This window comes from Podarcis pityusensis (genome assembly GCF_964106645.2).
Source record: "Podarcis pityusensis genome assembly, chromosome: 17".
Lineage (NCBI taxonomy): Eukaryota > Metazoa > Chordata > Lepidosauria > Squamata > Lacertidae > Podarcis > Podarcis pityusensis.
The window spans coordinates 10,508,373-10,535,963 of NC_138042.1; the positions used below are offsets into that span (position 1 = coordinate 10,508,373).

General features: G+C 47.9%; 1 protein-coding gene across 3 annotated transcripts; it reads right to left on the reverse strand.

Moving 5' to 3' along the window:
- Positions 1-519: 519 nt before the first annotated feature.
- S1PR5 (sphingosine-1-phosphate receptor 5) lies at positions 520-27,591 on the reverse strand. 3 transcript variants are annotated; one of them, XM_080988252.1, is made up of 2 exons: positions 27,392-27,591; positions 520-2,860 (listed from the first exon to the last, which is right to left on the reverse strand). In XM_080988252.1, exon 2 carries the CDS (start codon positions 2,635-2,637, stop codon positions 1,477-1,479), a length of 1,161 nt encoding a protein of 386 aa, XP_080844378.1. In that variant the 5' UTR covers positions 2,638-2,860; positions 27,392-27,591; the 3' UTR covers positions 520-1,476. The 3 variants fall into 3 exon arrangements, with proteins under 3 accessions (XP_080844378.1, XP_080844377.1, XP_080844379.1); XM_080988251.1 differs by lacking the exon at positions 27,392-27,591 and adding an exon at positions 21,013-21,644; XM_080988253.1 differs by lacking the exon at positions 27,392-27,591 and adding an exon at positions 9,085-9,107.

The window sequence follows — 27,591 nt, forward strand, 5'->3', positions numbered from 1 at the left end:
CTGCCGATTTGGGGGGTCGTCTAATATGCCCAATCGCCTAATAAGCCGGAATCTACAGTAGCTAGATTTTGTGCAACAGTCAAAGAAAGCAAAAGATTACACAGCTGCATAATGGCAGGTGCCATTTTGCAAGCAGTAACAGAGTGCTGGGGTGGGAGTGGGGCTTGCTAGGTCATTTCTGGTACAAACAAACAAACTTGCCCATCCTGGCAGAGTACCTTAGCATCACTAAGGATCTAGGTAAAAGAGAAGTGCTGCTTTTTTTGCATATTTCAGAGAGTCCAGCGAATGCTTTTTGACGTTTATCTCTTTAATAGTGGGTTGTAGTTTTATATACAAGGTTAGGATACCAGACTTGGAGGTTTCCTTCCTTCCTTTTTGCTGCATTCTGTGTGCCCCTTAAGCAAATGGAGGTGGAAGAAGAATGGGATATTTCTTCCTTAGTTCTTTGGGGTAGGAGATAGAACAGCCAAGACAACAACAGGGCAACTTACAACAATTCCATAGCCACTTAACGTGGCCCAAACCAGCAGGACAACTTTTTTTATTAAACAGCTTTATTTTGAAGCGGGGGGTCAGTTTTTGGCCCAAAGAGACATAATTTAATGGCATCATCAACATAAGCTCACATACAAGGATATACAGTGCACTTGTATGTCTGTCTAAAGACACTGAACTTTATACATGTACATGTAGACCGCCATTTCATGGGGGCTGGATTCCAGGCTAGGTTAGTCTCTGCCCTCAATAGCACAATAATGAATTAGATCTGTCTTTCCACCACTTTTTATCAGCATCTTGAAGGACTAAGTGGTCAGTATGAAGGTATTAGGAGGACCAGCCCCTGGGGGTGGAGGCTGGGACATAGAAACGGGCAGGTTGGAGTGAGCCTCACAGAGAGAAAAAACAGCACAAAGTTGGTGTTTTCCTTCAAAAAGAAGCCACTGACATTCTCCAAAAGAGCTCTTGCCTATCTCTATCTTCATATCTCTCCGGGGCACTCTCTAGTTCTAGCAAGACCTTGGTGGAGGGAAGGGTTGTTTCTATGGGTTTGGGGGCCTTGATTTTGCACAGAAGCAACAATGACTAGAAGGGTGGGCCTCCTGATCTTGTGATGAACTACTTTAGGCTACAGGGTGGAAGTAACTGGACTTTGTTATCATTCTAGGTGCTCAAGAAGATCCAGCCACTCAGGCTGCTTGGCCTAGCCACCAGGTTTCCAAATCAGTCTTTGCCTGGGCAAGAACCAGATTCGGTTCGGGTGCCAAGTACTAGGACACCCCTGGTTCCTTGTCCGCTCCTCAAGTCTCCTGGTTTACCTGCTAGCCCTGCCTAGGTTTCCTCCCAAGATCTGCCATAGCATTTCCCTTCAGGGCCTAGTCCCACTCTGCTGGGACTTGACCCCTCAGCCCCCTTCTTGACCCCTGGCTGCTCATACCGCACTACAGGCCGCTGGGGCAAGATAACCAAAGGACTTCAGTAGGCGGCCTTCAGCACCATTGCCTTGATGGCTTTGGGGGTGCTGTTCCCAAGTGACATGCTAACATTAGGCCCCTCATGCTGGTGTGACGAGCGCTCCGATTTGCTGGTGCTGCCCTCTAGTATGGGGAGACCAAAGCGCCTGGCGCGGCTCTCCTCCGTGCCAGGAGTGACCACCAGCAGGCAGCAGAGCAACTTGAGAATGGCCCGTCTCATGTCCTTACTGGTCAGGGTGTAAATGATGGGATTCAGGAGGGAGTTAATCATCGCCAGGCCCAGGAAATAGTCTGCTTTGTAGAGCATGCTGCAGGCCTGGGCCTGGCAGGCAACGTCCAACAACAGGAGGAGGAAGAGGGGTAGCCAGCAGGCGATGAAAGTGCCCACCACAATGGTCACTGTCTTCAGCAGGGCCATATACTTCTGGGACTTCTTGAGCATGCCTTTGCGGAGGCTGCCCAGCCGCTGCCCGTTGAACTTGACCATGCGGTAGATGCGGGCATAGAGCACCACAATGGAGACCAGGATGGCCAGGAAAACGGTGATGCAGAAGAGGACGTAATGCTTAGAATAGAGGGGCAACACTGTGGAACACTCGGGGAGGTTTTCGATGCAGTTCCAGCCCAGGATGGGCAGCACCCCGAGCAAGATGGAGGCCAGCCAGCTGGCCCCCACCAGCAGGAACATCCGCCCTTTCTTGTCCCCGTGGTAGAGTCTCATGCGGACCATCGTGACATGGCGCTCAATGGCAATTGCCAGGAGGCTGAGGACAGAGGCAGCCAGCGTGACAAAGACCCCACCTTCCCGCAGAAACCACTGCACAGGGGTGAGCTTAAGGGTGTTGGGCCCGGACATGACGATATTGGCAGTGTAGGCCACGCCAGCAAGCAGGTCCGACAGGGTCAAGTTCCCAATCAGGTAGTACATGGGCAAGTGAAACTTCTTGTTCCTCCAGATAGCCAGCAGGACCACGAGGTTCTCCACCACAATGAAGGCGCACACCACCAGGAACACAATGGCATCCGCCTTGAGACTGCCCTTGTATTTGCTGCCATGGAGCTTGCCTGTGTAGTTGTAGTGCAAAGAAATCACATTGTTGTTGTGGTACTCTCGGTAGATCTGGGCCAGAGAGCGTGGGGTCTCCATGTTGGCAAATTCCATCCCACGGACACCTCTCCACCTTCAGTTTCATTGGTTCACATAGCACGGCATAGTCCTTTCCATCATGCTGTGCCAGTCTTGCGCATGCCCCACGCCGGAGAAGTTGGCATTTCACAAATGATATTAATTTTCGTCAGTAGTTAACACGTCCACCGGTGGCCATTTTGGAGAAGCCATCACAGCATTAGCAGACTCTTTCCATTCTGACCAACCAAGAGGGAGCCTAGAAATTCAAGAGAAAGACTTGTGAGTGGAATGCTTGAAAAGCATGAAACCAACCCAGCTTTCCAGGCAGAAGCATAGTGTGGGGAGGACCAGGCAGGCCCTGGGGGCATGATTTCAAGGGGATGCAAGCCAGACGCCCCTTGGCAGGGATCCCCATCCTACCTGCCACTAGGGGCCTTGCGGCCATGCCCCTGGCCCCCTTGCTGAATGTCACAGTTGGGGGATGCACCCGCCATGGGCCACATCTAGCCAGGCTCCTCACTGTGTCGCCCCATGAACCCTCTGTGCCCCACGCCGACCCAGAGGCAGCGGTGGCAAGGGTTGGGCTGGCATGGCAGGTTTCATTTACCCTCCATGCCCAGCTCCTGGTCCTGCCTGATGCATGTGTGTACGCACATGTGCAGCCAGAGCACCAGCAAATAAGGCAACGCCACCCTTTCCAGGTGATACCCAGTGAATTGAAAAGGGTCTATCATAACAGAAGCTGGGCAATAGGCGTTTTCTTAATCAAAGTCCATCTTGCCCCCCCCCCATTGATCACAGATGTCCAGGATTTTCTGCCGGTGCCTTATGTACACATAGCACGAGGTTTATGAGCTGTATCGGGGGTTCCAGCGGCGGAGGAAGCCACTCGGAAGCCTGCGGCAGCACGCCCAGAGGCTGGGTGAGCTGGGGCAGGACACTCCGTAGGGTCTCTGAGGAGTCTGTCCGCCTCCTCCCACTCAGCCGCCCTACAGCTGGGGGGGGGGAGGCAGCGGTTGGACCGTTTGGGCAGCGTGGAGCCTGTGCACGCTCAAGCCACCGCGTCACTCCCAGGAGAGACGCGTGGCTCAGGCGCGCTGCAGGCCCCATGGTGAGTGCTGCACGGCATTTTGTCAACCCCCCCCCCCCAGTTGTGACACCTGGGGCAGCCCGCACCCACCACACCCCCTTCATCCGCCCCGGGGGGTTCCAGAACTGTAGCCTGTGGGCCACTACTGATCCGCAAACTTCATTTAGGTGGCCCATGACATTTCTGTAAAAGCACCATAAAAAAAAGCCATTCTAGCACAACACATGACAGTTGCTACAACAGGCAGAAAAATTATTATGTGGCCTGCCAAGATCCTCAGCAATTTTCAAGTAGGGGAAAATGTTTGAGGACCACTGAAGACGACGTGACTCATTCTCGTAGTCCTTTGCCTGATGCAGAAAGGAAGCACAAGCCATGAGAAGCCTATGGCCCGGTCAAGGAGGCTTTTCCTGCATTAAGAGGTTCCTGCTCATGCCCAGTTGAAGCAAATTCCTCCAAGCAATTCCTGCCCCCAAAAGCTAGCAAAGCAAAGTATATTTCAGTCTATTTTTGCCTTCTCCTTCATATGGAAACTTTTCCGCAAGCTAACCATTTCTTTCCTTCTTGGCTTGTATTACTCCAGCTAAGGTTTGTTGGTTCTCTCTCTACAATGTTTCTTAAGTTCAGCTTTTAAAATCTATTAAACCTACTAAAAATCCTTATCTCAGCTTTCACTCTGTCTCACATTAGCTATTGCTTGCCAGTCTTCCTATCTCCTGGTACATTTCTGAGCACAATTCAAAGTGTTGGTGCTGGCCTTGAAAGTCCTATACAGCCTCGACCCAGTTTACCATCGTTCAGCCCGGACACTAAGATCCAGTGCCAAAGGCCTTCTGGCAGTTCCCTCACTGTGAGAAGTGAAGTTACAGGGAATGAGGCGGATGGCCTTCTTTTTTTTTTTTTTTTTAATATATATTTATTCAAGTTTTTCAATACATAAACATATTTAAACAAATAACATTGATTATTTGACATCTTTTCATCGTTACTTTGGACTCCCCCACGCCTCCCGCACACACTTACATCGTTAAAGAATTATTTCCAAACAAATTATCATTTTGTTCATACTCTTGGATTTGATCATTAGCATATAGTTTAAACTTAAGTCTAATTTAGTGGTAGACACTTACTTCTACTCTGACATCCCAATCAACATTCAGCCAAATTACAATACTTTTGCAGATAAGTCTTGAATTTCTTCCAGTCTTCTTCCATCCTCTCTTCTCCCAAGTCTCGAATTCTGCCGGTCATCTCAGCTAATTGCATATAGTCCATCAGCTGCATCTGCCATTCTTCCAGCGTAGGTAGATTTTGAGTTTTCCAGTTCTTAGCAATCAGTATCCTTGCTGCCGTTGTTGCATACATGAAAAATGTTCTGTCCTTCTTTAACACACTCTGGCCGACAATGCCCAAGAGGAAGGCCTCTGGTTTCTTAGTAAAGGTGTACCTAAACACCTTTTTTAACTCATTATATATCATCTCCCAAAAGGCCTTCACTCTCGGGCAAGTCCACCAGAGGTGAAAAAAAGTTCCTTCATTTTCCTTACATTTCCAACATTTATTGTCAGACGAATGGTATATTTTGGCCAATTTGACTGGGGTCATGTACCATCTATATATCATTTTCATTACATTTTCCTTCAAAGCATTACATGCAGTGAAGTTCAGCCCAGAGGTCCATAACCTTTCCCAATCTTCAAACATAATATTATGCCCAATATCCTGTGCCCATTTTATCATTGCCGATTTGACCATTTCGTCTTGTGTATTCCATTTCAGCAACAAATTATACATCTTTGAAAGTACTTTAGTCTTAGGTTCTAACAGTTCAGTTTCCAACTTTGACTTCTCCACCTGGAATCCTAACTTTTTGTCATTTTTAAAAACTTCTTTAATCTGAGCATAGTGTAACCAGTCTCGCACTTTATCTTTCATTTTCTCTAAACTCTGCAATTTCCAATTGTTACCATCTCTTTCTAATATCTCCCAATATTTTGGCCAATTGGCCTCCATATTGGCTCTTTTTCGGGCCTTAGCCTCTAGGGGTGACAGCCACCTCGGAGTTTTATTCTCCAATAAGTCTTTGTATCTTATCCAGACATTAAATACTGCTTTCCTGACAATATGGTTCTTAAAGGCCTTGTTTGTCTTAACCTTGTCATACCATAAATATGCACGCCATCCAAATGCATTATTAAAACCTTCTAAATCTAATACATCCGTATCTTCAAGAAGTAGCCAGTCTTTTAGCCAGCAGAAAGCTGCCGCTTCGTAGTACAGCTTTAGGTCTGGCAGGGCAAAGCCCCCTCTTTCTTTCGCATCCGTTAATATCTTGAACTTAATTCTGGGCTTTTTGCCCTGCCAGACAAATTTGGAAATATCTTTCTGCCACTTCCGGAAACACTCTGTCTTGTCTACAATCTGTAGTGTCTGAAACAAAAATAACATTTTTGGCAATACATTCATCTTGATGGCAGCTATTCGGCCTAACAAAGAAAGTTTTAATCTTGACCAACTATCCAAGTCTCTCTTAATTTCTAACCAGCATTTTTCATAGTTATCTTTAAATAAACTCAGATTTTTTGCTGTTATGTTTACCCCTAGGTATTTCACTTTCTTGACCACCGTTAACTCTGTCTCCCTCTGAAACCGTTCCGACTCAGTATCTGTCAAATTTTCCCCAATACCTTGGTTTTTTGTTTATTTAATTTAAATCCCGCCACTCGACCAAAGTTTTGAATCAATTGTAATACTCTTTTCGTACTAGATTCCGGCTCCTGTAATGTCAAAACTAGGTCATCTGCAAACGCTTTAAGTTTATATTGTTTCGCTCCGACCTGGATCCCTTCCACCAGCCGATCCCCTCTAATCATGTTCAGGAGCACTTCCAGAACCGAGATAAATAGTAGTGGGGAAATCGGGCAGCCTTGTCGTGTACCTTTTTCAATTTTGAACTCTTCTGTGACCACATTGTTAACTATCAGTTTAGCCTTTTGTTCTGAGTATATTGCCTCAATCCCATTCTCAAACCCCCGTCCCACTCCCATTTCTTTTAGGTTCCCCTTCATGAATTTCCAGGATATGTTGTCAAAGGCCTTCTCCGCGTCTATAAAGATTAAAACTGCTTTAGTGTTTATGTTTGTTTGCAAAAGTTCCAGTATATCTATAATGTTCCTTGTATTAGCAAACATATGTCTACCTGGGAGAAAGCCTGCCTGGTCTTTATGAATTACTTCATTTAGAACTTTCTTGAATCTACGTGCCAAGACATCTGCAAATATTTTGTAATCCACATTTAAAAGGGAGATGGGACGGTAGTTCTTTAGTTGTGTCTTTTCAGTTTCCGATTTTGGTATCAATGTGATAAAAGCTTCTTTCCATGATTCCGGCGCCCTCTTCCCCTCCATAATTTCATTGCTGACCTCCAACAATGGTTGTATCAGGTAGTCTTTCAATGTCTTATAGTAGTTGGAGGTCAGCCCATCTGGCCCTGGCGATTTGCCCTGTTTCATGTTCTGGATGGCCTGCTCAATCTCTTGTCGTGTTATTTTACCGTTCAGAATTGTTTTGTTTTCTTCTGACAGCTTTGCTAATCCATTTTTCTCCAAGAATTGTTTAATCTCAATTTCATCTTGTGGCCCTTGAGTATATAACTTTTTGAAATATTTCTGAAAACACTTTCTGATCTCTCCAGGGTTCTGGATGCTTCTGAGGCGGATGGCCTTCTTGGTAGTGACACCCATCCTGTGGAACGCCCTCCCATCAGATGTTAAGGAGATAAGTAACTAAACAACCTTTAGCAGACATCTGAAGGCAGCCCTGTACAGGGGCAGAGGAAGGGGTGTGTGGTGGGGGTGATACCCCTCAGGTGTCACCACTGAGGGGGGGGTGACAAAATGGCAGGCGGCACTCACCACGGGGCCTGCAGTGTGCCCGAGCCATGCGTCTCTCCTGGGAGTGACACGGTGGCTTGGGTGCCCATAGGCTCCGCGCTGCCCCAAACATTCCACCCGCTGCCTCCCCTTCAGTTGTAGGGCGGCTGAGTGGGAGGAAGCAGGCAGACTCCTCGGAGGCCCCCCACAGCATCCTGCCCCAGTTCGCCCCACCCCACGGGCGGCTGGCTCCACCCCCCCGTGGGCGGCTGGCCCTGGGCGCTGCCCCAGGCACCTAATCGGCTTGCTCCACCGCTGGCCCCATATAAAGAAGGTTTCAATGTTTGATATTTTATTATGCTTTTATATTTGTTGGAAGGCACCCAGAGTGGCGGAGGCAACCCATTCAGCTGAGCGGGGTACAAATAATGTCCCAGCTCCTATTATCTGTGTCCAAACACCTTTGGCTTATTCCGCTGCCCACGCCAATTCCTTTCTTCACACTGTAATCCTATTAAAACTCTTAACTTGCCCTCTTCTAACCATTGCATCTTTCTAACCACTTATTTTTCAGCTCTCTTTTTATGAATGTGCCCTTTGACATTCACTTCGGTTGTCAGTATCTTTTTGTTTTAGGAATGACTGAGTCACTCGCTCCTCCTGCCTCGAAGGCACATCTCACTTTGCCCCATTGTCCTGGTGACCTGAGTTTACATTTCCCCTCTCAGTTTGGAGGTAGCGAAGGCTGTCTTTGCCGCTGCTGTTTCCCTGATGGCTATCAGAACGTTGGTGTTTTGCAAGAATCCTGCTTGCTGGTTTCCCCATAGGCAGCTGGTTGGCCACAGTGAGAACAGGATGTCAGACTAAATGGGCCACTGCTCTGATCCAGCAAGCTTTTCTTACATTCTCACACTCTTATGCGCAGTCCTAGGAGAGCAGTACATCTTTGCAAATACAACAGAGCTCCAAATGTCTCAAGCAAGGCTGCCGTTATTGGCCCACGAGTTACTAGCCCACCTGCTCACACCTAAAGAAATTAGTCATTTGTAGCACGTCAATGGTCTAAAAACACTGGTATCCCAGTGTTTCCCTGCATAGAGGATATCCTTATTCACCACAGGCAATCGGCAGGTGGCTGTTTACAAGACCAGGGACAATTTTGGGAGCCAAGATTGTAAAACTAGGTTGTAGGAGAGAAAAAGAGAGCAAGAGAAGGGAAGCAGCTCTGGTGAAAGGCCAGCTGCCTTTTGTATTGTGTTCTTTATATTGTAAGCCTGAGAGCAGGAATTGTCTTCTTTTTCATTGATCCGGGAGCCTTTTCAAACTGGAAATGGTTTAAATTAATACATTAATTTGACACAAACGTGAGCATCCGTCTTGTATGCAAGTTACAGATGTCCCTTTTAAAGGCTGAATGAGGGTCTCACCAATTTAGCAGAGGGGTGAGACATGACCAGGGAACCACTTAGCACAGTATCAGTCATATCGTCAAGATATCCTGCCATTTATGGGACTTGCCATTTTATACCGATGCAGTGCAGGATACTCAGAACCCGAGCATCAAGTTCCAAGGTGTTCCCAGTTTAATCCCTGCGGAACGGAGGTGGGAAAGAATCTTGAAAATGTTACGTGGACGCAATTCACACTCCACCCTCCCAATACAGCTACAGACATCACCAGTCCGTAAAGCGAAAAGAACTGGGAGAGCACTCTGATGAAAGGGTCATATAGAGCCAAGTCTGGAAAGGTTTGTTGCTGCTGCTTTTGCAACTTAAAAGACCTCTGAAAGTCAAGAGTACAGCAATGAGATAAAATAATTGCAATCAAGAAACTTTTTGTAATAAAGTCCTGTCCATCTGCCCAATTTCCTCCCCCTTCCCCTGCATTCCTAAGAATTCTGCTCTGCTCTGTTCAATATCTTGCCCCCCGCCCCCCGCCTCTCTCTCACACATACAACAATAGTCTTCTGCTGAGCACACAAAACATTCCAGACAGGCCCCCAAATAACCTCTCACACTCCGGAGAATGTATTGCATGCACACATGCGCACACAGACACTTCATTGCCTTTAACGTAGTGTTATAAGAATTTTAAGGTCTCAAATACAGAATAAATATTCGTAAATGCACACATATCTAAATATATAAGCCATGTGTCTGAAACAGTACAGAAGAGCAATCCTGAAGTCATTTTGACTCTCCCGATGGCCTCAAATATTCCTCTGTGGTAAGGGAGGCAAATGGCGAAAGCCTTCCCATGTCTTTCTGTTTATAAATCCTCTCTTAAGGGTGTATTTGTGCAAGAATAGGGTGAGCCTGTGACCTGGATTCAGGAATAACCATCACAAAAGAATGGCCAGGCTGCCTAAGTAATGTAATCAGCGACCATTATCAGGAGACCACCTCCTATGATGTATTTATGATGTTTTTGGGGTGGTCTTTGGCTAAGGGGTTGGGCAATGTCAAAAATCTTTAAAGGTTCCTGCACGCTTTTGTTCAGGGTCTCTTCCTCCTTAGAAGGAGGGAAAGAAACTCTGTTGCAACAGAAAAATAAATAACTGTCTAGCTTTCCACTGGATCCTGCCTCCATCCATCCTTCTCTGACCGATCATGGACTTAGGGGACTTTGCTGCCTACCAGGCAGTATCTAAAATAAACTCTGCCCTGCTGGTAAGGCCGGGGTGTTTAAAAGCGAGCTGGTGGAGAAAGGCGGGGAAAGCAGGGCTGTCTGGGACCATGAAGGACAACAGCCCTGGAAGAAACTTTGTAGAGAATAGATGCATCATCCCCAAAGCATTCACACACTCTCTCTGTCACACCCGAACTTCTATCGTCTGAACCTGAGCCAAGACTTCATTAGAGAGACAGCCCACCATTATCCAACCTCAGAACATCTTATCAGTTGTCAGGACTTGACCCTGAAGCATATGGCTAGAGCACCTTTGCGCATGTGTAGAGTTCCTTTTACAAGTAGCTCTAGCATACCTCTGGTGAGAGCCTGTCAGTTAAAAAACAAGCCCCAGGGTTTCTCATTTTGGAAATTAGGCACTGAGCCATGGAGCAGTCTCAATAACAAAAATAAAAATCTGTCCGCCTTGTCTGAACCAACAATCCCCCACAAATGCCTGGCCATTAGGAGCATCAGTTAGGACAGGGTTGAAAGGTGCCCTTTTCTTTCGAACTGCTGTTGTCTCCGTACTTAGTTTCTGAAATCCGGAGCCCTTCATGCTCGCACACATTGTTCTGTATCGGGGAAACTTCACCCTCCCTTTTGACAAGTTCTTGCAAGCCTCACATGCACACTATGTCGGCTAGTTTCTCACAGTGCTCGCTCTGATGCCATCAATGGAACATCTACCCGTGGTGTCCTGGGGATTCCTACACCCACACAGCCAGAAATCATCTCACTTTGAATTTCAGCTGGAAGAAACTTAATTGGCACAACAGCTTCCACAACTGTTACACTAATGAGCAAAAAAGTCCCCTGGCAGAGGCTTCTTTTGCCCCTCCCTGCCACATAAAAGGCAGATAAGTTCTCAGGCTATGTGCAGCAGCCCTCCCCCCCCAAAAAAACCAGCAGCATGCAAGCTTTTGTTTCCACTCTGCCTCGGCAGAGCTCTCTACAGCATGACTCTCAAAAGCAAGCAACTGATGCAAAGCAATTCAGAAAAGCAATACTCAACCCCTTTCCCTGCCTTCCAAATTTGAACAGCGAATCTACTCCGTAGGCTCAGTTGTCTTGTGCAGGGACAGCCAACGTTTTAACCCTGAGGGCCTGGATTTCCTCCCTCTGCAAGGTGCTATGGGGGCAGAACCTCAGATAATGGCATCATCACACACACACACACACACACACACACACACACACCCCGCCAGACTGAAGGAGCTTGCAAGCTGCTTCTCACCCAATCAAACCATGAACTGGTGATAGATCTGGCCATTGCAATGACTTCTGGATTCCTCCATTTCTCCATTGAAAAAGGTTCACTGCAGGTGAGGTGCGAAGCAGCAAGGCACGGTGATTTTCAGCCGGAGTGAGCTGCTCCCCACATCACTCTGGGAGGAGGTGGGCTGCTTCAAAAGCAACATGTGAGGAAGAGGTGCAAAATCTGCTCAGAAGGGGTCCGTGCAATCTTTCGTGATAATAATGCCCACTCACATCATAAAGAGCTCATAACCCACCTACTCTCAGCAGCCAGAAACATCTTAGCCAGACACTGGAAAGACCTGTCAGGAATGAGCATGGACTGATGGTATCGAATAGCGTGGGAAAACATCCTTATTAGAAAAACTAACCAATAAACTGAAACTGATACAGGGACAAATAGAAGAAGACACCTTCACCCTGGTATGTGTTGGAATTCTGCCTGGGTCAGAGGAATGTGCCACAGCGTAGGCACCGGCAGATATTCCTGTCGACCTCCCCGCGTCTCCACTCTGCTGATAAGCAGGCGAGGTCCGGCGATTCTTCTCAGATGTATGAGAGGAACACACCGTTCTTCCTCTCTCCCCTTTGGTGTCCCCAGGGAGGGGAAAGAAGCAGACAGAAAACTATTTACATCATTTATTTCTGCCTCTTACATCAGTACAGAGAATCATGTCTGCACTCAACAACAGCAAGAAGAAACTCCTCCCAAGTACATCCAGTACGGGTCATATGACACACACACACTGAGCGAACATCCGGTGCTCAGTACAGAATGGACTGCCCCTTTGTTCCCATGGCAACAGTCACAAACATCCTGTCTGGCTTTCCAGCCACAAGCAGCTGGCTGAGCTGCTAGAGCCTTTGCTTGCTGCAGCATTGGTGCTTTATGGTAACATACTCCCCCTAAAGTATCAATGTGTGCTGCGAGCAAAGCGTCATCCAGAGAAGAAAACAAACAGTTGTTATATTTATAACATTCCCCTGTTGTTTCAGTTCCACCCTTGGAACTACCCGCCACTGGTTTAACCAATGTACCTCTCTGGTTGTGTGACTTCGCATTACTTCGGTTAACAACTCTCTGTTGTGCCTTTGTCTCTGACTCAGACACAGCTTCAATCTGTCCTTGGTCGTTTACAATAGCAACATATGCAAGGTTAGCAAACTCCTTTGAATACCTCTTGGGTGGTACACCCTTCGTTGCTCTCTCAGACCTACGTAAAAGTTGCTGCTCTTCTCTGCTTTCTGGTTCAGCCTCTGAACTCTCTGGAGAACCAGTACTAAACTTAATCAATGGTTCATCCTCCTCTTCTGAGGGTCTAGTCATTATGTGAGATTTCCTCTCAATGACTGTGACAACTGAGCTGTCTGAGCTATCGCTGTCATCATCAGTACTACTGAACTCAATAAGATCAAACTCATCATCATCATTATCAGAATCCTCTGTGGGAAATGCGTGAACAATCAACCTCTCCTGTTCAGGAGCACTCTCTAGAAACTTTGTGAGAATCACCTGACCAGATTCAGACAAAATTACTCTGTAGAGACCCTTTTCATAACCCACAAAAATGCCTCTGGCATTCTTTACTCCACCTGGAGCTTCTGTTCTCACATGAGACCCGAAAACCTTAAAATAGGCAACAGAAGGTTTTCTATTGAACAGCTTCTCAAAAGGAGAACATCCCAACTCTGTTGAGACTTTTCTGAACCACACATGAAGATAGGACGCTAGCGATTCGGCCCAATATTCATGTGGCAAATGTGAACTCAGCAATTGCGCATTCATCCCCTTTTGCAATTCTTTGTTCACTCTCACACAGACCCCCCTGTTCCACGCTTCGGTCGAAACAGCCACTTTGTGGTCTATCCCTTTTCCATCCAGGAACTTCTGAAACTTCTGTAACAGAAAAACTTGTTTGTCATCTGTGAAAAGACAATCAATGTTAGCATCATGCATACTTTTAACCTTGTCACAAAACTCCTGAAACTTTTCTAAAGTTTCTTGCGGTTTCTCCATCATATAAACCCAAGAATAATTTGTGAAACAATCCACACACACAAGGTAAAATCGTGCACCGCCTCTAGATGGTTCTAGAGGACCAATCACATCAGCATACACCCGCTGAAATGCTCTGTCGACCTTCTTCGTCACCTTCCTGGTGCTCACACTGGTCACACCTGCGAGAGAGATTTCGTTAGAAACAGAAGAATTACATTTCATGTAATCACTTTGATCAAAAGCCAACAAATACAGTCCATCTTTCTCTTTGGCAGTAAGAAACAGTTCTTCATCTTTGTAGATCTTGCAGCTTTTAGCATCATAGGACAGTTTCAGTCCTTTCTTTGCAATCTGCGACACGCTCAGCAGATTAAATCTCAGTTCTGGAACCAGGTAAACATCACTTATAGTCAAGTTCAGACTCTCAAGATACACAGTCCCAATTCCAGTCGCTTCCAACTCCTGACCGTTGGCCTGTTTCACAGTGAAGCTTTGCTTCTTCAACGTCGAAAACAGTCCTCTGTGCGGGCACAAATGTTTTGTACAGCCCGTGTCGATTATGAATGCGTTCCCAACATCTGGCGTGGTTCCTTTCGCCATCATAGCCTTTGCAGGTGTCACCTGGCACTTGGTACGGCTTTTGCCTGACGCCTGAGGCTTCGTAGAGCTGCTCTTTGCTCCTCTTGACTGGCGCGGCTTCTTACAGTTTCGCTGTAGATGCCCAGTCTGTCCACAATTGTAGCATCGGACAGCACTCAATGCTACACCATGCTCTCCAGTAGCATCAGCAGTGGGGGAATTAGAACTCTGTTCTTCCCTCCCCCTGTCTTTTTCTTCCAGTGCAGCAAGTCTGTCGTGTTCATTCAGGACCACAGCACAAACTCTCTCCGCGGTCAGCTGCGCGGCCGGTAGGGAACCAAGCTGACTGGCAACAACCTTGTAGGTGCGGCTAAGGCTGTTTATCATCATGAAGCAAAACACTTCCTCCTGAAGACGGAAATTGCGTTCCACCATCTGTTGACGCAGAAACTTCATTTCTGTCAGGTGCGCTTGAACATCTCCATCAGGCGCAAGTCTCAGATTGGTCAATTTCTCAAAATACAGCAACGCTGAAGAACCAGCATCTCTCTGATGCGTTGTACGCAGCGTGTCCCATACCTCTTTCGCATTTTCTAAATGCTGAACATGCACCAACTGATCATCTGAGACACACAGAATTATAGCAGTCCTGGCCCTTACATTCTGTGACTCCCAACCTCTGGTTGGTGCTGCAGGGATGGGGTTTTCAATTACATCAAAAAGCCTCTGATTCTGCAGCAGGGCCTTCATCTTTACAGACCAAGATGAATAATTGTCATTGGTTAAGGGAGGTGGGCAAGGCAAACCTCCCCCTTTTTTGGCATCCATCTTGAAGCCAAGCCTCCAGCTCACAATGTCAAACAAACTGTAAAATCCAACAGTTGTTTTTTCCTTTCTCACGCAGCAAACTGCAAATTGTTTACGCTCTTTGCATCTGGCAGCTAAACTCAGGCTGCTATTGAAAAGTCCCTTCCAAGAGCTCGTAAACCTTGTAGCCAAAACATTCTCTGGTTTTGTTTCGCTTTCCCAGGCTCACACGCAGAGTCCAGCCCCTTTGCCAGTAACTTTCCAGGACCGTTACCTAGCAACAATGCATTTCAATAAGACATCTTATCTACCACAAAAATTTGTGGAATGCAGGCTTCAGCCTTCAAGCTGCAGGCCTCTTCTCCCGGAGCTCTTGTTTTCTTTGAAACGCAGCTCCGTGAACCAGGGAATTAATCTTCCTGCGTTCACCCTTTTAGCCCGAAATGCAGCATACCTTGAACTTTGTTGCTCTGGAAAACACCTCTTCTTTCCACCAGCTGTCTGTCGAGCCTCTGGCTTCTTTCAGACGCTTGCCTTCTCCCTTGGAGCAGAGGAGGACAATCCACCAGCCTCTCATGCAGATGTCTGATGAATCGCAACCATCCGAAGGCTGCCACTGTTGGAATTCTGCCTGGGTCAGAGGAATGTGCCACAGCGTAGGCACCGGCAGATATTCCTGTCGACCTCCCCGCGTCTCCACTCTGCTGATAAGCAGGCGAGGTCCGGCGATTCTTCTCAGATGTATGAGAGGAACACACCGTTCTTCCTCTCTCCCCTTTGGTGTCCCCAGGGAGGGGAAAGAAGCAGACAGAAAACTATTTACATCATTTATTTCTGCCTCTTACATCAGTACAGAGAATCATGTCTGCACTCAACAACAGCAAGAAGAAACTCCTCCCAAGTACATCCAGTACGGGTCATATGACACACACACACTGAGCTAACATCCGGTGCTCAGTACAGAATGGACTGCCCCTTTGTTCCCATGGCAACAGTCACAAACATCCTGTCTGGCTTTCCAGCCACAAGCAGCTGGCTGAGCTGCTAGAGCCTTTGCTTGCTGCAGCATTGGTGCTTTATGGTAACAGTATGGTTCCCCTTTATCACATACACAGCCCAACAAGACAATAACAAGACTCCGATGACAGCATATGAATCAATCTGGCTAACGTAATCCAAACACACACACACACACACACACACACACACACACCCTACTCAGACACAAAAACAAAATCTCACTACAGACAACCAAAGACAGACACCCACACCCTAGGCCACCCCCAACCTCTTTCACCACCAAGGAATTACAGCAAGTGAATAGTAAGAGAACCCACACGAGTGATGCTGACACAAAACCCCATACATACACTAAGTATAAGAATAGAAGCATTGCCACCCCACCCCACCCCACTCACCATTCCCCCCTCTTTTCTTCCTAACCTAAGACTGCATGCAACACTAACGTCTCACAACAAATGAAACTGATCAGGAGAAAACACAACTTGAAAAAAGAGACAATGCACATATTTTTCTAAACTAAAAAATCTTTAATAAAAATATAGAAGAAGAAGAAGAAGAAGAAGAAGAAGAAGAAGGGATTTGTGCATGCATATGGTGCTTCCAAATAGCTCATTCTTGGCTGCGTCTACAAAGCAACGATCAAGATAATACTGGTTGGACAGGGAAAGGAGTTGGATTAACCGGACAAAGTCTTTGATCCTCGATAGATTATGAGTTGCAGGCTGTTTCTCATTCATACAACACCACTTCTCCAGCAAAACTTTCTCAAGGAATGGTGCTGGCGAAGCCAAAAGCAGCACAGAATGTGCTGTTTCTCACCTAGAAGGCAATTCTCTTCTGCCAGAGCGATACAAGATCTTGCCATTCATTTTTGCAGTGGTACCTATTTATCTACTTGCACTGGTGTGCTTTCGAACTGCTAGGTTGACAGGAGCTGGGACAGAGCAACGGGAGCTCACCCGTTGTGGGGATCTGAACCACTGACCTTCTGATCGGCAAGCCCAAGAGGCTCAGTGGTTTAGACCACAGTGCCACCCGTGTCCCCAAGGACTGTGGCGCCTCCAAGGCTCTGCACCCAGGACGACCAAACTGGTTGCTCTCCCCTAAATCGACCTCTGCTCTCTGCCTTCCCTCCCTAAGGGCCCCCTGCCACTGCAGGTCTAGGACAGCAGGCTTTTCCTAGTGCAGTCCACAAGTTCCATGCAGCATCAGCAATGTGCTTTTTTTGATCTATCAACCAGCAGCCACTTGTTTTCAGAATGATTAGAGACATCTTGGAAGCTGGTCATGGAGCTGAAGCATTATTTATTTCATTTTATCTGGTTATCCAAACACACACACACACACACACACACACACACACACACTGCAGCTTGCCAGTCACAGCTTCCCAATGCTAGGCAAAGCAGACATGGGTGTGTGATCATTTGGCATTGTGAGGTCTGGGGTTTTCTTCCTCCATGTAGAGGAAGCAGAGTTTGTGAAATAACTCTCCCCACATTGGCCTCATGGAAGGGAGGGGGTGAGGCAGCAATGTAATCAATCTGAGGGTGATCCTCCTGTTCATAAGCCCAGAAACTGGGTTCAGGATGGGGTCATTTCTGAGGGATGAGAGACAAAGAAGTTTCAGAGAGGGATGTGAGAGGAGCGATGAGGAGAGATTCCCAGGCTGGGAACTGTAACCTGCAAAGCCTGATGGCTTCAAACAGATCAACAGGCGCTCTCTGCTCAAAAGTACGGAGAAGATGCCCCACAGAGCATCAACATTTGCAGTGATTTATGGAAAAAAAGCTGCGAAGGCCAGGCTGTGAGGAATTGACCTTGACTTTGCACAATTTGATATACAACGGCTGAATGGGGGAGGGAGGGAGGTGGAGGGAATGCAATCGGTACACAAAACTACCACCCAGCAGTTAAATGCATGGAACTATGGCAGACTCTCACCAAGTGTCGTTAGTGATCATAAACTGAAAGGTGAAATGGGGAGGCACAGACCTACCATTGATCCCCTCCTTCCCCCCCCCCCCAAATCAATTGCACAGAGTTGCAGATTAATTCAACAGCATAATACCCCTTTTGCATGTGTAGGATCCTAGGTTCATCTCCCATTGGGCTCTCAGGAAACAGCCAGGAATGCCTTTTGTGCAAAACTTTGGAGAGTCATAGCTAGCATTGGGCTAGTAGAAGGGGATATCTCTATGTTCTGACATCCTTAGACAATGGACGTGAAAATTCAACCTATGGCTGCTACTCTACTGCACTCATAATGTAATCCCAAGTGCGAATGACTTCCAAGAAACATGCTCAAAACTGGGATCCAGGCTAGCTGAGCCTTTTCACACCATCAGAGGGAGGTGCAACAGCTTCTCCACCCAAAGGTCAGTGAGGAACAACTGACCCAGATCCTAGCAGGACAGAAGCAGGGCATCATGGGTAGGCAAACTAAGGCCCGGAGGCCAGATCCGGCCCAATCGCCTTCTCAATCCAGCCTGCAGACGGTCCAGGAATCAGTATGTTTTTACATGAGTAGAATGTGCCCTTTTATTTCAAATGCATCTCTGGGTTATTTGTGGGGCATAGGAATTCATTATTATTATTATTATTCAAAATATAGTCCGGCCCCCCACAAGGTCTGATGGGCAGTAGACCAGCCCCCTGCTGAAAAAGTTTGCTGACCCCTGCACTATATGATATGCACAAACACACACAGGATTGTCAATCATGGACAACAAAGGCCAAGATATTCAAGAGAAGCTGATGCCAGCCTCGCAATCAGGGACATAATCCCCGACAGAGTGATTCACCTGGCTTGGCAAACCTCTCCGTTTTGTCCCTACATACATTGAGCATTGGTTGCCTATCTTGCCATGCCCAAAATGGAGCCTGAACTGGATGGGACATGCAAAGGCAGGCCAAAGAGAAGTCTGGATTTCCTGAGCTGCAGGCATTGGGAAGGGTTAAAGGCCCTTGCTCCTCACCCTCTTCTCTCTGCTCTCCATTGTCCCCCTCCTGAAGCTGCTTTTCTCTTAGAGAATGAAAAAAAAAAGAGCCTCTGCAGGAAAGCAGGTATGCCAGGAGGAGAGAAAGCAGAAGGGGACTGACTTCTTTTGCTTTCCCTTCTGCTGGCTGCAACTCCCTCTCAATCTCAATTCCTGCAAATCTCTCTTCAAAGCTCTCCTCTCCCACAAAGTCCATTTGTTGAATTTCCCAGTCCCTTCCCAACGGCATCTGTTTCCATTCTTCCCATGCTACACATTCTTTCTTTCCCCAGCTAATCGCTTATTCCTTCTTTATAGCCTGTAAGCTCATCGCAGCAGAGACCAATATTTCCCTCCCTTCTCCCTCCTTTTCTTTTCTTTTTCTTTCACTTGTGCTGCGTAAAGCATAGCTGCAGGGTGTTGTGATCAGTTACCAGCAAACGTTAAACCTATAAGAGGGGGAAATGGGGTGTGTGTGGAGAGAACACCCCACTGTCATTTTTTCCAAACAGTTAAATGAGCTGTGCCTCAAGGTTGACCCCCACCCACTGCCCCACACTCCCAACCAGGAGATTTACTGCTCAGACTTATGTATAGCTATACGGAAGCAAAGCCACATTGAGTTCCTTTGGCTTTAACTTCCAGATAAGCGTTTATAGGACTGCAGCCTTACTGCCAGATTGCAGAGGACCCTTTCCCAGATAACCAGGGAAGTTTAAAGAAACACTTTTCCTATGACGTGTTTAAGATGAGGCTACTCTAAAAGAAGCCATCCTGGGAGAGAAATGGAGCACTTCCATTCAGAACTCATGATTCCAGATTCTGCATTGCTACCTTGGAGGTAGATAATATTATTACACTGATGACCACCTTTTAAAGTGCCCAACCTGTGGAGAAGATGCCTCCCTTGCTCTCTGTTGGTTTTCCAGAAAATAGGGGATATTATTATTATTATTAAATAGTACCCTTCATCTGAGGATCACAGGGCAGTTTACAACATAAAAGCAGAAAAATACATAACCTAGGGTTACCAGACATTCCTGGGGACAGTCCCCGGATTTGCAAATCTGTCCCCGGACAAATTCCGTCCCCGGAATGTCCCCAGATTTGCAAATCTGTCCCCAGGAAACGTGGCAGCGGCAGCCTCAGCAGCCCAGAGCCAGCCTGGTAGCGCAGTTGGCTCTGGCTGGCTTCAGGAGCTGCTTGCTGCCATGGTGCCCACCATTTTTCCTCACCAGAAGTCCCCATATGATGTGTCTTGTGCGATCTCCTACCCCCTTCCCCCTTTGTTTTGACTGATCGGGGGAGGCTCAGGAGTCGCGGGCGGACGGCCATTGCCCAGTTTTTAAAAAACTCTGTGCATTTATGTTTCACAGGGTGTGAAAGAAGGCCTTTGCACCTTATACAATATGCATGTACAGTGGTACCTCGGGTTACAGACGCTTCAGGTTACAGACTCTGCTAACCCAGAAATAGTACCTCGGGTTAAGAACTTTGCTTCAGGATGAGAACAGAAATTGTGTGGCGGCGGCATGACGGCAGCAGGAGGCCCCACTAGCTAAAGTGGTACCTCAGGTTAAGAACAGTTTCAGGTTAAGAACGGACCTCCAGAATGAACTAAGTTCTTAACCCAAGGTATCACTATATGCTTGGGTCCAGGGTCTTTTGCCTCACCATCCCCACTACTGACTCCCGTTGCTACTCAGCTTAAAAAAATAAAATTAAAAAAGGTGTCCCCGGATTCATTGAAAAAAATCTGGTAACCATAACATAACCTAGTAAGAAAGAAAAATACGGTAATAAGTCCCCCCACCCTGAAGCAGAATGTTGGGAAGTTCAGGACAGAGAAAAGAAAATACTTTTCAATTAAACTGTGGAACTCACTCCCACAAGAGGGGGCAAGCTTGGGTGGCTTTAAAAGGTTTAGGCAAATGCATGAAGGCGGATAAGGCTTTTGATGTTCTTGCTCTCGCTGCTATTTATTAAATTTGGTTACAGCCTTTAATCTGAAGAACACAGGGTACCTAATGAAGAAAGAGCAAAACGAAACCAATAAACTTCCCACATACGGATTTAGAAGAACACGGAATGCTAACCAGCCCAAGTCCTGATGGTGAAAGGTTTTCCGTCACCTACCTGGCGGGGTTGTGGGAAGTGCAAGAAGGAGGGTTGCGAATCCTGGGCTGCGCCCCTCAGAACCGCCGTGCAAGTTCTAGCTGGCGATCCTGCCCACGGGGAGCGCAACGCGTCCGCCCCGTCTAAGTCCTACTTGAGTTGCTCTTCTTGCTGGTCTGTGACCGTCAGAAATGGCCGGCTACTACCCGAGTTGCTCTTGAGGCGGGACGGGGAGCCTGGGGAGCAGCAGCAGCTTGCTCTCGTCCGTCGGCGCGCCCCCTGGGTCTTGGCTCCTGACCGCGCCCCGGAGAGGCGGCCCCGGCTGGGCTCCCTTGCGTTTTCCCCCCAACCCTGCGGAGAACTTCGGGTCGCAGCAAGAGCTCCCCGTCCCCGCTGAGATTCGAGGGGGCGGCGGCCGCTGCCAGCACCTCCCGCTCCCACGAAGACTAGGCGTGGAGCCGAGCGCCTACAGCTCGGGGCAGCCAGCAAGCTGCGGGTGGAGCCGGGACCCTCCGCGATCCGGGATGGGGAAGAGAGAGCTGGCTGTGAGCCGCCGAGCGCTCTCACTCCGTCGGGCCGTCTGTCCCGGGCTTAGCGCGCGAGAGGCGCTCCCTCGCAGCTGCTCAAGGAGGGACGCCTCTGCCAGCCCAGCGGGCCGGGGCCAGCCGGGACACGTCTGATGCCGCGCAGGAATGGGCAGGCCGGGGACAAGGATCTGGTTCGAGGGCTTGGTCTGACCGGGCTTGGGGGGGATGTTTAAGACCGCCCGGAAATCCCGGCCCCTGGTGCCACGGGCTGCAGCGAGGGACAGGCACTCTGCGCGCTCTCAGGGGCGCTCTTGCTATACCCCAGCTCGCGGGCTGGTCTTTGAGAGACAGACGGCTGAGCCTCTGGCCTGAGCCAGCTTCAGGGTTCGTCTGTTCTGGGACAGGGGTGCCAACTTAGATAAAATATTGGGGGAGTTGCAGGTAACCCCCCCCCCGCATAATCGATCACAAGACAATTTGTGCATGCACACAATTTGAATGGCAATGCCCATCAACTGGGGGGGGGGGAGCTGGCCCCCTCAAATATTTTAGGGAGGGACATCGGCCCCTAGAAGTTAGCTCTTATGTTTTGGGATTACGTAAATCCCTGCACTGCAAAGCTTAAGTGTTTGAGGCAGGGCAGCGGGGAGGAAGGTGAGTTCTGCTGCACATTTTCTGGGTCTCCCTCCCCACACAAACCCCCTCTACCCTGCCAGACGCCAAGCTCAGTCCCTCTCCTTCCCAGAAGTAGCTGTGCTGGCCCAGGACACTTCACCCTGCACCTCCTTCTCAGGGTACAGTATGAGTCAAGAGATCGTTTGCACTGTTGCAGGGGGTGGTTTCCTGCATCGCCCTGCATGAGATCTCTTGGGGTGCAATGCTTTCTGGGCTGGCACATGGTAGCTTCACCGGTGGCCGTTGGAAACATGACTTCTCCAGGTGGTTTTGTGTAACTCAGGGCAGCTTAGCAAATGAATTCGGAATTCCTGGTGGGCAGCTGCCTGTGGTTGAATCACTAAAGCCCACTCCTTTCCCGGAACTGGCAATGGGAGAATGCAGAAGTCCTCTCCCTTCCCCCTAAAGAGCTGGGAATAATTATTAATAGGCTAGCAAGGAGGGTCATCAGTCCCAGGAGGCTGATGAAACGTCTGGAGGAAGCCTTGCTCAACTCAGCGGTTAAGGGAAGAAAAGGCCATCACTAGGGAAGGAAAAACATGCAAAGTTGGGAAGAAAGGCAAAAACCCTTGCAGCACAGGAGGCTGATGAAATGTTAATTCCTTCACTTGTGAGTATTTATGGCAGATATCCAAAGATCTCTTCAGCTTCAGGGTGCGGTGCCTGGCTAGAGGCACTCTCTGAATTACTAGTCAAAAGCCTCATGGATGATGCTATTTCCAAAATGTTGTTCAGTGGAGGAAAGAACTAGCTATAAAAACAGAGTTGAGTTGCTGCAGGATCTGCAATATTATTTGGAACAGGAGATTGACTTTGTGATAATCATGTTAATGCAACAGAACAGATCTTAGCAGGAGACTTTTTTGGGTTTCATCCTCAAATCCTTTTTTAAAAAAACATGTGGTGCATATGTACTCAGAAGTAAGCTCTGCTGACTTCAGTGGGATTTACTCCCTCTGGTTAAATGTGAAACCTTTAATGAGAACCTGGGCTTAGAATTCTTTGATCCAGGTAACAAAAGCAGGTTTGCCATCCAAGCTGATGGCCTTCACACTAACAGGCACCGGGAATATTATACTATCCGAGGGAGCAATTGCTTTGTGCAAGAAGCGTATTATGCCTGTTGCCATTTATCACCCTCACCATGAAGTTGTAAGTTCTCTCCCGGGCCCGCTTTGACTTATGTGAGAACACGGGGAAGCAGGGACACCCCTGACTTGGATCTGTTTATTCGTTTTGTTTCAGGTTGCATCCAACCAAGTTCTCCTAAAAGCAGATCCGCTTAATTTCCATTAATTTCAGTGGGTCTGTTTTGAGTAGAACAAATACTGGGAAGGACCCTTTATTTATTTATCTGTGGGTTAAACCACAGAGCCTAGGACTTGCCGATCAGAAGGTCGGCGGTTCAAATCCCTGTGACGGGGTGATCTCCCGTTGCTCGGTCCCTGCTCCTGCCAAGCTAGCAGTTCGAAAGCATGTCAAAGTGCAAGTAGATAAATAGGTACCACTCCGGTGGGAAGGTAAACGGCGTTTCCGTGTGCTGCTCTGGTTCGCCAGAAGCGGCTTAGTCATGCTGGCCACATGACCCGGAAGCTGTACGCTGGCTCCCTCGGCCAATAAAGCGAGATGAGCGCCACAACCCCAGAGTCGGCTGCGACTGGACCTAATGGTCAGGGGTCCCTTTACCTTTACCTATATAAAAAGAATTATATGCCACCTTTTGGTAGTATAGCCCACCCAAGGCAGCTTACAGCATCATAAAAGCAATGCAACACATTCACATTGGGATGTTCATAATGCATTGACATAATCCTCATCATTTTCAGTGTCAAACCGAAAAAGGCTATTGAACAAGCCTCCCTGGGAAGGAAGTATCATAAGCGACTGGATATCTGGTATTTGCTCTGCATGGCAGGTGAACCTCAGGTGTTGTCCCAATGTTTCCAAGTGCATATCAGCTCTGCCCCACCTGGCAACCTCCTTCTGCTTAAACCCAGTTTCAGCCGGGGTTGGATGGGCTTTTGGTTCGTTCCCTGCAGTTGTGCCAGTCCTCAGTTTTGTCGGTGACTTTCAGTCCCCATTCCCAGCTCAGCACTTAGGGATGGTCTGCTGCTTCCACACAGGCATTCCCTTGGCTTCCCTTGGGCACAGCAAACAATGCCCCATTGAGGCAGGCAGAGGGACCAGCAGCCATGCCTAATGCGGAGACAATAAAAGGCCAACTCCAGTGCTGGGACCCACAAGCAACATGGGCTGGAGGACATTGCAGGACGTGGCTGAGAGCCACCCTGGGCTCCTCCTGTGGCCCAGCTCCTTAGCAGCTTTCAAGGCAGAAGACTTGAGCCAGAGGCCTAACAATGTGCTGTGTACTTGCTGGAAGAGAGGCACTCCTAAGACATATACAGATTTAGCCTGTGTTGGTTGCCTCTGTCCATATTCTGCATCTGCCAGAGGGGAGATACTGGGGGTAGGGCAGAGAAATTCAGTTTGACCTAATTCGCACTTCTCAAAGCAATACACAAACAAAAAAAGCAGTTATCCTTTGAAATTCACACCTGTCCAAACTTTGCAGCGCAGCTCACCAATCACAAAATGTGCACAAAAATATGTAGATTAGGAGAACGTGTGAAAATGCATATCCTGACGAAAACGCCTTAAAAGTGCATTGTATTAGGGGAAATGGCTTGCAAAGAAAGTGTATATTGGGGAAACAGCATATAAAAATGTGTCGCAGGAGAAATGGGCACCACTATTCTGATGACTGTTTATAGCAAAATTTGTAGACGGCTGCGGAAATGTGTCAAAGTGTGCTTAAGAGTCGGAAAATGAGAAACTGAAATTGACATATTCATCGATTCCAAGCAGCCATGTTAGCCCGTTGTGGCAAAAACAAAATAGTGTTTTGTAGCACAGGATGCCTTTGAAGCTCATTTGAAGAACATTCTTTCCCTTGAAGAATTCTGGATACTGGAGTTTGTTAAACGTTGCTGGGAATTGTGAATCTGTGAGGGGTAAACAGCAGTGCCCAGTCCTTTGAAGGAAGGAACGTACTTCAAATGTGCTTCAAATGTGCTACAGTGTGTGTACAGTCTATTATGACATCAACTCTCATGGACTTCATTCCATACCCTATAAGTCAAATAGTTTGGATCCCCCCAAAAACCACCCCACAAATTATGCCAACCAATGCAGTTATGCAAGGATGTGTTGCAAAAGCTCACTCGATATTCATGGTTTATTTTGAACCATACTTTGGGGTTTTGCAGAATTTGGGGCGTCTTGGTAGGAAGAGAGGTCTGGCTATGTTTGGGGTGATGTGTGACTAAAGTCATGAAGGAGGTTTGACTAAACCCTGGCAGCACCATGAGTCTCTGACTCCTTTTGCAGGCACCAACTATACGAAGTGTATAGGGCCCTCTGGGATTCCAGATACACCCTATTACCATCTGCCAAATTGTTCACACTTCAAATATTTCAGAGCCAGAAAGCCACTGCCCTTAAAGCAGAGATGATCTGCCAGTGGCTAATAATTGGTGCTGTAGATTCCGGCTCTCTTTCGCAATCCCTTTTACATTTGCAAGACTTCAGTGCTTGCAAGTGCTTCAGTAAGCATAAAGGTAAAGGGACCCCTGACCATTAGGTCCAGTCGTGACCGACTCTGGGGTTGCGGCGCTCATCTCACTTTACTGGCCGAGGGAGCCGGCGTACAGCTTCCGGGTCATGTGGGCAGCATGACTAAGCCGCTTCTAGCGAACCAGAGCAGCGCACGGAAATGCCATTTACCTTCCTGCCGGAGCAGTACCTATTTATCTACTTGCACTTTGACGTGCTTTTGAACTGCTAGGTTGGCAGGAGCAGGGGCCGAGCAACGGGAGCTCACCCCATCGTGGGGATTCGAACCGCCGACCTTCTGATCGGCAAGTCCTAGGCTCTGTGGTTTAACCCACAGCGCCACCCGCGTCCCTTATTCAGTAAGCATAATATTCAATAAGCATAATAGACTGTAAAACCTGCAGCTGAAGTAAAGCTAGCAGCTCCACAAAACTTCTGTTTTTACTCTCATGCAGTCAGAATCTGCAAGAAGGCACTTGCTGAGTGTGTGCTTACAATGCAGTGAGTGTTGGAAAAACAAACCCCCACCCCTCTTCTTCCAGCATTGACAGTGTTGCCTTGCGGGAAAAGGAAAGGTTTTCTAGATCCCAGCAATAATGGCACAGTAATTGTCCATTTATGATGCAGTTATAATTATTCCCTGGAATGGCTCTTAGAAATGAATCCCTTGACTGACTGCAGACAGATTAATAAGAGTAACAGGGGAACTGCAAGACGCCCAGAGCGGAGGTGGTCCAGCCAAGATGTATGGCTTGAGTAGTCAGGAGAGGCCCAAGCCATTTTGCTGCCTGAGGCAAAGCACAGGATGGGGTGTTTCCCATTCTGTGCACACAAAATCTGACCAGACAGGTAGGTGGATCTTACTTCAGCACTGGTGATGGAGCAGAGGCCTCCACATCACCCTAGGGCAGCAAGCCAGCTTAGGAGCTGCCATGGTACACATTTCCAGCCACCTTCTGCCCCATAGAATTTGCCACCTGTGGCTGCTGCCTCACTCTGCCTCATGGACTACAGTACCCTGTTGGTCGTCCTCACAACTGGGACACTAGAAGAGGAGGAAGCACAGATTTGGGGGTGTGGCGAAGAAAAGCAGTCTCTTCAGTAAACCTGAAGGAGCGTCTCCACCCCCATCGTTCAGCTTGGACACTGAGGTCCAGCTCCGAGAGCCTTCTGGCGCTTCCCTCACTGCGAGAAGTGAAGCTAAAGGGAACCAGGCAGAGGGCCTTCTCAGTAGTGGCACCCACCCTGTGGAATGCCCTCCCATCAGATGTCAAGGAAATAAACAACTATCTGACTTTTAGAAGACATCTGAAGGCACCTCTGTTTAGGGAAGTTTTTAATGTTTGATGTTTTATCAGTTTACTACTACTACTATTATTATTCTATTGGGAGCTGCCCAGAGTGGCTGGGGAAACCCAGCCAGATGGGTGGGGTATAAATTATCATCATCATCATCATCATCCCCCAAACCACCCCAGTGCTCTCTGTGGAAGCTGATGGTTTCTGCTGCACAGCTTAATGTCTGCAACGCAGAGTATCCATAATACTGAATGGGATTTCCATCTCTTCACCAGTCTACTACTCACTGCTCCGGAGCGAATGTTCCCGACATTTGCATACATGTTTCCGTTTTCAGCTTCCGGGTTGCAGCTGCCTTCCTTGACATTTGATTTGCCCCTGACGGAATTCTGTAAGGCTAAGCGGTACTGCTGATTCAAAATGGTCTTTCTGTCAGGAGCGATGCTCCCGCTTTCTGCACCCTACAGGCACTACCAAGGACCCTGCT